The sequence below is a fragment of the Ailuropoda melanoleuca genome, unplaced genomic scaffold (genome assembly GCF_002007445.2).
Source record: "Ailuropoda melanoleuca isolate Jingjing unplaced genomic scaffold, ASM200744v2 unplaced-scaffold5927, whole genome shotgun sequence".
Taxonomy (NCBI): domain Eukaryota; kingdom Metazoa; phylum Chordata; class Mammalia; order Carnivora; family Ursidae; genus Ailuropoda; species Ailuropoda melanoleuca.
This window is the reverse complement of record NW_023233025.1, coordinates 126,376-138,202: the sequence shown is the minus strand read 5'-3', so window position 1 is coordinate 138,202 and position 11,827 is coordinate 126,376. Positions and strand designations below refer to the sequence as shown.

Below are 11,827 nucleotides of genomic sequence, written 5' to 3'. Positions count from 1 at the left end.
CCTCAAGCACCAGTTTACACTTGCTGTGAACATACTGGTTAGAAGGGATTCACATTTAAATCCGCAGGCTTGGCTAAGGCAGATCCCCTCCCCAGTGCAGGGGGGCCTCATGCAGTTGGTGGAAGGTTCTGAAGGAAAGGCTGGGGTCCCCGAGGAAGAGAGAATCCTGCCTCCGGATGGCCTTCGGGGCTCCGGCGGACGCGCCAGCTCTTCCCTGGACGGGCTTCTGCCGGGAGCCTGCCCTGCGGACTGCACACCGGCCAGCCCCACGATCGCAGGAGCCACACCTTGCCATAAATGAACGTCTGTCTGTCCAAACAGGGACATCCTGCTGGCTCCAACACAAGCGTCTACAGCTTTTGTCCTACGCCCGCCCATCACTGCTGGTGGGTGTCCGGGCAGACTCTCTCTGGTGTGTGGGTCTTCATACGGAGAACGTGCTGCAGCACTTGTACGCCAGGACTAGTGCCCAAGAGGACCTGATTTCAACGATGAGGTCCCGGAGCCTGAGCCCGACACCACACCAGGATGAGATTTGGGGACTGGATGTAGGAGTCGTGTCATTGCACGTGGGAGGAATAGGAATTTAGAGGCCAGAGGGCGGGCTGTGGCAGATGCTGTTTTCCCAAGACGGCCCTGCAGATGCATCCAGCCGATCTCCTTACCATGTGACAGGACACTCCGTCACGGAGGTGAGGTCCACATTCCCTCCCTGCGAATCCGGGCGGGTCCGGAACTGCGTCAGTGATGCAATGTGACTTCTGAGCCTCGTTTAGGAAACGTGGTGCAGCTGGCACGTGGCTGTACCCGCTCAGGACATGGTCCTTAGGAACCACGCCCCATTCCTGCGGCGCTGAAGCTGCCGTTTGGGGGAGAGCCCCCGCAGTGGCCGCAGAGAGACAGAGATGCTCCAGGGGCCCCACCTGCTGCAGCCCCCACCCATTGGCATCAGGCCAGCCTGGACTCCAGACACCAGAGGTCAAGAGCCTTGGGGCGGTTCCAGCTATTGGCCTTGAGGCGAGCCCATCTCATGCTGGGTGGCACAGAGGTGAGCTGTCCCCACCAAGCCCTACTCAGACTGCAGAACTGTACGCAGAATAAATGTTCATGTTTTAAGCCACTATCTTAGTCCGCTCAAGTTGCTATCACAAAAATACCGTGGACTAAGTGGCTTATAAACAACACTTATTTCTCACAGCTCTGGAGGCTGGGAAGTCCACGATCAGGGGGTCAGCATGGTTGGGTGAGGGTCCTCCCAAGTGGCCGACTTCTCACTAGGTCCTCACATGGCTGAGGGTGGAAAGAGGGCAAGCTCGCTCCTGTCTCTTCTCATAAGTGCACTAACCCCAGCCAGGAGCACCCATCCTCATGACCGAATCACCCCCCCCCCAGGCACTGGGGGTTAGGGAGTCACATATGGCAGCCCCTACGTTTGTGGGAGGGGTTGTGGTACAACCACACCTAACTACAGCAAGGATCTTGCAACCCATCCAAAGAACTGTGAGTTGCAGCTTTGACAATGGGAAGCGATTAACCACCCAACGTCGTCAGCCTTGTGTTTGCAAATGACCACTCTGACCACCGTAGGAGAAACTGACGAGGGGGTACAAGAGTGATGTCCAGCACCCCAACCGGGGACGACTGCCACCGTGAAAGCAACAGGTGATGGTGGCTCAAAGGTAACAGGGTCAGCATGCATACATGCAAAGGACTCCACAATCTCAGACTTGATCATACAACAGTAATAATAGCACTGACATTGGCACTGTGGTCAGCTTAGGAAACACTTTGTATCATTTAATGATTTCCCTTAATGATTCAGTAGCTCTCAGTTTTATAAAATTAATCCACATCCTACTTCATCAAGCTTTAAAGTATAAAGCCCCATCAATTTACCTAAAGGGAATACCACAATTAACTTCGTAATAACATTATATTAAGTTATAAACTACGACTCTCTGTTCCAGGTGCTCTTCCCTGGCTTTCCCTCAGTTTTTCTGTTTCCTACTCCTCACCCTAGGGCCTTTGCACACAATTTCCCTGACCACCCTCCTTAGCCACTTCTCATCCTTCCGTTCTATGCTTTCAGTTTATTCCTTTCCTTCGGAGCACTTGGCTGGGTTTGTCCCTCTACATGAATTTACATGGTTATATGTTTACCACCTTTCACCTTATAGAGTGTAGGCTGCAAGAGGTGGGGGACTGGGTCCACTTCACTCACCATTGTATTCCCTGCACCTAGAATTGTGCCTGACCCACGGAGGCACTCAATAAATATTTGCAAAAGAAGGAAATTAATTTTTAATTGGTCAAACATTGCACAAGACATGGAATGGCTTCAATTGCCAAGGCACTGTTTGTTTTAATATCCTTTCTAGCAGGAGCCAGGTTCTTGGCAAAAGATAAACTCCTAGAAGTTTTTATTTTATTCCAAAAGTTATTGCTGCTCTGTTTGAACTATTTTGCAAATATGCACTGGGTACCAACACTATAATTTTAGCATAATTACAATAATTGCAAGAGAAAAACCCCAATCAGGGCCACAGTGGAGACGGTAATCCCTGGAACTCCAGAGAAGAGCAGATAGTACCCAGAGTCACCAGGGGAAGATGTGCAAAATGGCACGATGGGTTTCTGATCTGCAAGCAGACTGCCCCACAAGGCACCTCTGAAGCCCACTGAAGCAGCCGTGCTCTTGGGTCACACGGCTCAGAGGTAGGGAGGCTTAGGGGTATTACAGCTGCCTAAGTGATTCCAGATTCCCTGCAAAGCTATTATTACTGAGCAATTTATGCTGTTGGCATTTAGAAAACAACAGAACTATCATTCCAGATGGAGGCGTTCAGAGCTTGGAGAGCCTCTGCTTTTCGGTACAGGAACAAAGACTCTAAAGGTAGATTTTAAGCTGAAAAGAGACCTTTGCCTTCCCACTGCCAAAGCTGCTGCTAGTACTAGGACCTATGAAAAGTGAAATCAGAAGTAAGGGGGACTGTCTGGAAAGATGTTCAGAGATATCACCACAATTCCAGATCCTTCCGTCCTCCCACTAACAGGCAAAGTGCTGAGAGTCAACAAGGTAAGGCCTTCCCTGAATGAACGCCCAATCACCAGAAAGGCACGATGACCACATGTACACACAATTACCCGGCCTGCATTTAGTCTCAGGCTAAGATAACACAGCATTTAACTTTTTTCTCCCCTCCCAAACCAAGACTACCTTAAATACTGGCAAAATCGTTCTTATTATATTATCAGCAATGTCTGTGCAGTTGACTCTAAAAGCTCAAAAGACTTTCTATCTCATTAAAATTTTGCTTAGTTATCCCCAGAAGAGAGGGCTGGAATGCCAATTACCATAAATTTGCAGACAATGGCCTGTCCCCGGCAGAAATCTAATGGCAGGGGAAAGCTGTTTTCTGTGGGTTTTGGGGTGTGGAGAGAGGTATTCTAATAATAGGACGCCATTAGCTCAGGATAAAAGGCTCAAGGGCAACGCTGGCATCCATTAGGAGTTCCTAATTAGAGTCTGCTACTTAATGAGATGGAGGGAAGCGGCCAGAGAACAGGCCGGGAACAGGGCGAACTCTTCATTCCCTCAATGCTCCGGCGGGATGCACACGCATTTAAGACCTACTGGTCACATGCCTTTAGTGGTTTGAGCAGAAATGAAGCGTCTTATCAAATTGGTTTGTTCTTTCTCTTCTCTCTTAGAATAAATATGGGGGGGTGGAGATTGAAAATATGGTTTTGTAGGAAATTAAGAGGTGCTGGAATTATTGGAAACCTTCCTGATTTAATGCTATGGGAGCCCTCACGCCTGAGCTAGGGACCCTCCCCCAAGAACTGCGCAGTCCCGCGCAGGAGGCAGGGGTCCCCAGCACGTGGGGGTGCCGACGGGGCGGGAAGCGTGGCTGGCATTTAAACTCCCCTCGTGTTAGAGTCGATGGCGCAGGGCGAGCCGGTTACGCGCAGCCGTCATCCCCCGCCACATCGTGATGTCGGGCACGTTCGCACAGGCCACCAGCGCCGGCACCGCGCGGCCCGGCTCGGTCTTGGGGCAAAGGCTGCGCGAGAAGGGAGCGCCCGCGGCGCACTGGCCCAGAGGCCCCCCCTCCCCCAACGAGCCGCGGGCGACCGCGGGCAGCGGCGGAGGCCTGAGACCCCGCGGGGCTTGGGGTCCCGAAGGGCGGCCAGAGGGCGCAGAGCGGCGTAAGGAGGAGAAACAGCGAGGCGCCGGCGGACGTGGAGCACGTCCCTCCGCGTCCCCGGGTCCGCGAGGGACCTCTCTCCCGCTTCCTGAGGCCCCACGAACAACGCGCTTCGGAGGCGCAGCGCGCAGGCCCGGGCCAGCCCCTAAGAAAGCGCGGACCCCCGGCTGCGCCAGCCGCAAACGTGGCCACGGCGACCGGGCGCCTCCGCCCACCACCCCCGCCGAGCTACTGTTTCCCCGGAGGCGGTCACCATGGGGGCAGCGCGGGGGCTCGTGGTCCTCGGGATCCAGCGCGGCTCCCGAGTCCCAACCGCCTCCCCGCCACCGGCACGCCCTGCGGGAGGCGGCCACCCTCTTCCTGCTGAGTCCCCGCGGATCGGCCTCCCACCTCCACGCGGGCGCCCCCGGGATGACACGGAGGTCAGCCCACCCCTCTGCCCACACCTCCACCGAGAGCAGGGCCACCCCAGGCCACCTCCCCCACGTCGGCAGCCACCCCTTCCCACCCGTGCTTCCCCAGTCCTACGCCTCCGGGGGCGTTTGGCCACTGCCTTCCGTCCTCGGGGCCCACCCCTACCTCGCCTCTCTGCGACTCGCCCTCCACCCCCGCGCCCACCCGAGCCCGGACGTGGTGCCCAAGTCGGTGGTCTCCGGCGCGCATGCGCGCGGGCCTCTTCCCGCGCACCTGTGAGAGCGCTCGGGGGCGGGGCGGCCGCCTCCCGCGCACCTGTGCGAGCACCCCGCGGGTTCCCAAGCATCTTCCCGCGCGCCGTCGAGCGCCTGGGGGGTCTTCCGGCTCTTCCGGCTCTTCCGGCGCGCCCGTGAGTGTGCCCGGGAGGGTCCTCCGCTCCTTCCCGCGCGCCCGTGAGCGCCCAGGAGCCCTCCTCTCCTTCCTGCGCGCCTGCGAGCGCCCAGTGTCCCTCTGGCTGCTTCCCGAGTGCCCGGGGTCCTTCGGCACGGCCAAGCCCGGGCCGGCGAGTACCCCCTGCGCCGTCGTCCCCGGGGAAGCGCGCTCCCCCAGCCCGCCGCGGAGAGGGCGGCGGGGTCTGGGCACTCACCCTCGTCCGTGGAGGCCCAGCCGCTCCGAGGAGCGGAGCGCGCCGAGGCTTCGAGCCGCGGGGGCGGGAGCGGCCACAGCCTCCGCCGGGCGCGCGTGCACACGGGCGCGCAGCCCGGGCTGGAGCGCGAGCCCGCGCCGCCGCCAGTCCCGGCTCCCGGGAGAGGGCTGCGGCTCCGCGCGGGGCCCTCCTCGGCGCGCCCGGCCCGCCAGCTGCCGGGCCCTCGCTTAACCCTTTCCAGAACCCCGCGAGTTCCTGCAGATGCGGGCGCTCGAGGCGTGGAGAGCGGCGCCACGACGGCCCCACGCGGAGGGGCGCCGACTGCGAGCCGACCCCGGCTGTACCTCGTGAATACTGTTTGAATCCCCCCACCTACCCCACAAGAAGCCAAGACCAGGTTCCCGCCGGCGCGCTCTGGTCTCTGCCAAAGGCCACACTCTTTTGTGTCCAACTTCCCCTCCCCCGCCCATCCTTTGCAAAACCGTGAGATAATAGAATGTAGTGTTTAAATATTTTTGTGAAATTAGAGACCATGCGTTGATGACATATTTAGTGGTTAAAAACCTATTGCCTGCCTCCTTATAGATTCAAGAAGGAATCTGGAGGAAACGTGAAAGTGTGGCCTCAAGCATCCCCAACTCCCTGCAGCTCCGGCCGGCCGGCATGGAGACAGGAGGGACCCTCTGGACCTCACCGAGAAGGGGGAGAGCAAAGTCCCCAAAGACCTGCCAGTGGACGAGGAAGACATTTCCTCTGACTTCAGCTGCCTTTTATTCCTACAGACAGCTGCTTCCTGCCGAGGTCAGTTCTAATTAAGACTGGACCCCGATGGTAAATGCTATTTTTAAAGATTTTGTGCGAAATCAGGTTGATTAGATTTCCATAGGCTCAGAGAGCCCCAGACTCTACTTTGTTTCGAATTTTGCTTCTGACAGTCTTTGCCAGTTTACTATGCCAGGAGGCTTTTGGATCTCAGTACCAGAGCTAAGACTCTGAGAACATCCTTAAAAAACATTTTCATTCAGTGGCCAAGTAGAATATTTAAAGTCTGGATTTGGATCAAAGGCAGCAGAAACCAAGCAAACTATTGGGATATTTTTACATTATCAGTTAACTCTAGCAGTAACAGATCTTCTGGGGGCTGAAATCATTCCCATCACGCTCCATTTGTATTTTGTTCTATTCACTCCAAAAATATTCCAAAATCTACTGGGATCTTTTTAGTGGATGTCTGTTTACCTCCGCATAGAGACCATGGGGGAGGGGAGACTAGCTCACCCTACACCATTGACTTAAAGACGCCTGGAGGAGTTTAAATTTATTTCTCCAGTAGTGCATGCAGGCCTTGCTCCCACTCTTTTCCAGAGAAACTTGAGGCTGACCCAGAGTCACAGCTCCATCTGGCTTCCCCACCCACTTTTGTGGCCACTAAGCTTTCCCTGACCATTGGTGCTATTGCCAGTGAAGTATTGTCCTGTCTTCTCTAACATTCTTCAAACTTCCCGAGGTCAGGTAATATGTCATATTTAGCTTTTCTTTCCACTTTACAATGCTTGCCATATATTAGGTTCTCAGTAAATGTTTATTGAATGAAAGAAAAAAATAAATGAATTAACTTAAAATATCCATCCATCCCCTACACCATCTGGTAGATAAGGTGTCTGGGGAACCCCATCCATTTTCAGACTTTACATGTTTTATTTTAAAAAATGTACTACGGCCCCAGTTTGGTCAATGGAAATTGCAGAGGAACAATCCATGTGTTTAATTAGGAGTTCATTCAAACTACAGGGACTTCCCAAATTCCTGAAATCGAACATGGGATATGATAATATCAAAAAGAAGAAGGACTTAACTTAAACATTAAATAACATCTATTTCAAGAGTACTTCAAGAATAATATTATTTTACTATATTAAATTTTCCACTGCTCAGAAAGAGCCAAATCGTGCATGGCCGCTTTGAGGAAGTGTACAAATATATCACCGGGCAGAGCTGTGGAAAATGGAAATGCAACTCACGACTGTCCTGGGTAAGCTGGTCTACGACCTCCTGAATGCTGGGGTCTAGTAGCCGGGGCTCCAGGCCTGGGGGACTCTGAACCCCATTTGGAAGCTGCGTGGAGAAACAGAGAGAGCACAGTTTTGGAATTCCGCAGGCGGGATCTGAAACACCCATTTCACCACGTGCAAGTGTTAAGAATTTTGAACAAGACACTTGACCTCTCTGTGCTCCGCTCTCTTCTTCTGTAAATCGGGGATAGGACTGTCCCCTCCCAGGGGAATGACCAGGGTGATGCATGCAATGCACTCAGCGCCGTGGGGCTTAACTCCAGGGGGAGGCCAGCTCCACTCCTCACTTCTGAGTCTGCCCCGGCCCATCTGGGTGACTGTCAGCAACACATTCTACACCCCAGTTCTGTGCTCTCCCCCAGACTGTGTTCATCATACACGGCAGGACTTGGACACTGAAGAGGTGCCTGGCTGTCAACGAGTCACGAGTTCTGAGCCCTGTCAGGATGCGAGATACCATTTTCCTACCGGGGCTGATACCAGAAAGCAGATAATTTCCCCAAAGATTTAATGTCCATAAGAGTTTATGCGCTCCGCCTTTCAAAAAAAAAAAAAGCAATTAAACTCCAGTAGCTGTCAGGAATTGATCCAATTGCTACAAAGTACTTTGAGTCTCTTGGCATGAAAAATTAATCAGAATATCTGTGTGCTGGTGTGGAAACAATATCCCCTGCTGCATTTAAAAATTCTGCCCACACCGTACGAATGTGAGGCCATCTTTTCCACCGCGCTCCCTGAAACCCGCCTTTCCCCACCTCGGCTGCCCCCTTCGGCCCTGATGGACTCGGTCCGTTTGCAATGTTTGGAAAACTACTTCTTGAATATTGTAAAGCTCTTTGGACCTCGTGCCTTGAGTTTTCCCAACTTTCTAAACTTTCTCATTAGCCAGTGCCTGAGAGTTTTACACTCAGAAGGGTGTGTTCCTCCATACCAGGAAATATTGTTGACGGCGGACTACGATCGTGAACACATGTTGACTGTGTACTTGTGATGTCACTGCAAACATTTTATGTTACGGACAGTCCCTGGTGTGGGAGGATACGTGGTGCTCCTGATTTGAATAGGACAACAGAGACCCGTCTTTTCAGCCTTACAGAGCAAGTTACGATCAGTGCTTGTGGAATCCACGGGAGGCCGGTGCGTTACTGTACTGAATGTCTCCCTCCTGCCGTCCTCCACCACGCTCTGCCGGGGATGCTGGGGCCTGGCCTGCCCTGGCCTTCACCAGGCTACAGGCCACCCGGGGGCAATAAATTCTTGTCACCTGAGTAAATACGGGCAACCACTAAAAGGCCATTAAGTGCTTTAGCGCTGATACTGGTAAACCTTCTTTTGGAAAACATGTAAAAATTTAATAGTTATTTTTAAATGTTTTCAAGGAACGTCTTCATAATGTTAGAGCAAGTTCTTTGCCGTGAAATATGATTTCACCTACATCTCTGTATTATACCCACGTGTAAGTGTGTATATACCACAGAATACCCAGCGTACATCTGCTCACGCACCGCCCGAGGGGGGACCAGTTCCGTTCAGTGGTGGAGGAACCTGGACCCACAAAGAGTTAATGTAACTCTCATGTCAGGTGGAGCAGGGATTCTAACCCTGCCCTGCCCCAAAGCCCTTCCTCATATTCACAACGAAGCACTGTCTTCTCGAATGAATGAATCCAATCTTTGGAGTAAAAACCAAGAAGGTTGATGAGCACAAAAACCGTACTTCACGTAACAGGAATCAGTGTGTTAAAAATAAAATTGGTTCCCTAGCCCATCTTAATGGCTTCATCCCACCACATTGATTTCCACCCCAACCCCAGAAATACTTTGTGCTGTGGGTTAAAGATTCACTTTTGGAGCTCAAACTGTCCTCTTGCATCGACGTGAGTCGCCCAAGGTCAGGGGTGGGGTGGGTGTTGGTCATGCAACGTGGGGACAAGTCCTGCCCCCAGAACCATTCTGCTCAACGCTCCTACTGCATACCACGGGCCTGAGGGAACCTTCCGGACAGGAATCTCGGGCTGCTTGCCCATAGCTCTAGGAGGTGAAGGGCTGGGGCAGATCTGCTCCAGCTCAACAAGCAGGACAGTGGGGAAGCCAGTGCGGGTGTGGGTGCAGCGGGAGGAACGTGGTGCAAGCAGGCCTTGACCACCACGCCGGGAAGGCGGGTCCCCAGGGCCAGGAGGCAAGTCGTTCTCAACTCTCTTCTAAATCACGTTGATATCACGACATAAAGAATGTGAGCAATAGCTTAGATGATGTGCAAGATTAAACGAAACCCAAACCCAAGTGTGTCCCTGTTACTGCCCTCACCACTGATAACACAGTGACTGCAAACAAATGTTTTATTTTTTCATGTTCTTTTTACCTAGTAAAAGTCTAATTAGTAAATCCTCAAAAGTGTAAACTGAATAAGGACACTTTATCCAGGACACCTGGGTGGCTCAGTGGTGAAGCATCAGCCTTTGGCTCAGGTCATGATCCCAGGGTCCTGGGATCAAGTCCCGCATCGCATCGGGCTCTCTGCTCAGTGGGGAGTCTGCTTCCCCCTCTCCCTACCCTTTCCCCTCTCCCCCCCTGCTTCTGTGCACACTCTCTCTCTGTCAAATAAATAAATGAAATCTTTAAAAAAAAAAAAAGGACACTTTAAACAAGCCTAACTTAAAGGTTCTTATGGGCTAAATTGTGCCCCCACCCCCCCATAGAGATATGTTGGAATCTTAACCCCTCAGTACCTCAGAATGGACCCTGTTTGGAGAGGGGTGTTTCTTTTTTTTTTTTTTTTTTTAAAGATTTTATTTATTTATTTGACAGAGATAGAGACAGCCAGTGAGTGAGAGAGGGAACACAAGCAGGGGGAGTGGGAGAGGAAGAAGCAGGCCCACAGTGGAGGAGCCTGACGTGGGGCTCGATCCCAGAACGCCGGGATCACGCCCTGAGCCGAAGGCAGAGGCTTAACCGCTGTGCCACCCAGGCGCCCCTGGAGAGGGGTGTTTCTGAAGGCAGCCAACTTAACACGAGGACACAGGGTGGGCCCTAATGCATGACAAGTGTCCTTCCAGGAGGAGGTGCGATCACAGGTGTGGACGGGCACAGAGGGAGCGAGTGGAGACAGACACAGATCGGAATGATGGATGCCATGGATGCTGGAAACACGGGGGGCCCGGGTCCTCTACCAGCCCTCAGACGGCGTGGCCCAGTGACACAGGGAGTCAGACTGGCCTCGGGACCTTGGGAGTGTCAATCTCTGTTGTCTCAAGCCTCCCCGCCCCCCAATGCGGTGCTTCCTCACGCAGCCCTGGGAAACTAACACAAAGGTTCTGTGTCTTCTCTGTGAAAGCAGCGCCTTTCCAACTGTCTGCTGTGAGCAATCAGGGTTTTTTGTTCTTACTTATAATTGATTGTGGACTGGCCTTTCCAAAATACAATAGAAATGAATTGGTAGAAAAGGAGAATTTAGAAACAACATACAAAATACGAAGCCCTTTCCTTAGTATGAAGCTAAACAGGCCTGCGACCACTCTCAAAACGCCACCCACATTTGCGCACACTGCTGGGCACTGCGGGTCCGGCGGGGGTCCGGGAGGCGGCGCGGCCCAGGCCATACCTCCCGCCACACGCAGCTCCAGGCCCCGGCTGCGGACGGGCCCGCTGTCGGCTCCTCCTTGCGGAGCCCCAGACCACGGCACCAGGGTGGGCGCGGGCGGAATTCTCCGGTCCACCGCCTTTCCAGACAGGGTCTTATGGTGGAATCAGGCAGCGCACTTGTGAAACATCGGTCTGGGGCGAGGGGAGGAAGGTCTGAACGTGGGCTCTAAAAGGTCCCCAGTAAATCCATGCAGAATGAGCAGCCCGTCACCTGACGGCTCTTTCCTGCCGCTCCCTGGGATTCCAGCGGGTGCCAGGAAACCACTCTTGAAAAACACAGACATCAAACCTGGACGGCCTCTTTGAAACCTCGACCTCTCCGGACGTGAGGATGCTCCTGATTTTATGTTTACGAAGGTGCAGGACACTGAGGAGGGCACTGCTGTTTTCCTCCGCCCCGGCCTCTGCTCTCAGCCTCCTGGGAAGCAGGCGGCAGCTTCTGCGGGAGGAATGACTGTCCTGGGTGCTGCGGTGTGGGGAGGGCTCCCCCCTTCCTCTTGGCCGCCCCACCCACCTCTCAGGGCTGTTTTGTTCTGCAGCGGGAGGTCCAGGCGGCCGGAGGGCAGGGGAGGGGCGGGCCGAGCTGGGGCTGGCCACCACCCTTTCCAGCTCCACCTGCTTCCCCCTGAGGGGTCTCTGCTTCCTGCAGGGTCTCCGCACCCCGGGCATCCAGTGGGGTCCCACCTGGGGCGTCTGTGGGAGGGGCCCCCTGGGTAAAGAGGGCAGCACAGAGCTTCATCAGAGGCTGTGCGTCTTTGCCTGCAGCCCCGCCGGGGACGCCACCCAACTTGGGTGAGCTGTTCCTGGAAACCACCCATAATCGTCAGAACCTTTGCGCCTCTGGAC

The 11,827-nt window shown here is 54.0% G+C and overlaps 1 protein-coding gene across 1 annotated transcript; it reads left to right on the top strand.

Moving 5' to 3' along the window:
• Positions 1 to 3,281: 3,281 nt before the first annotated feature.
• LOC117799873 (serine/arginine repetitive matrix protein 3-like) lies at positions 3,282 to 6,161 on the top strand. The gene is made up of 2 exons (XM_034652381.1): positions 3,282 to 4,630; positions 5,854 to 6,161. The coding sequence occupies exons 1-2, from the start codon at positions 3,996 to 3,998 to the stop codon at positions 6,023 to 6,025; spliced, it is 807 nt and encodes a 268-aa protein (XP_034508272.1). The 5' UTR covers positions 3,282 to 3,995; the 3' UTR covers positions 6,026 to 6,161.
• The last annotated feature ends 5,666 nt before the right edge of the window (positions 6,162 to 11,827 follow it).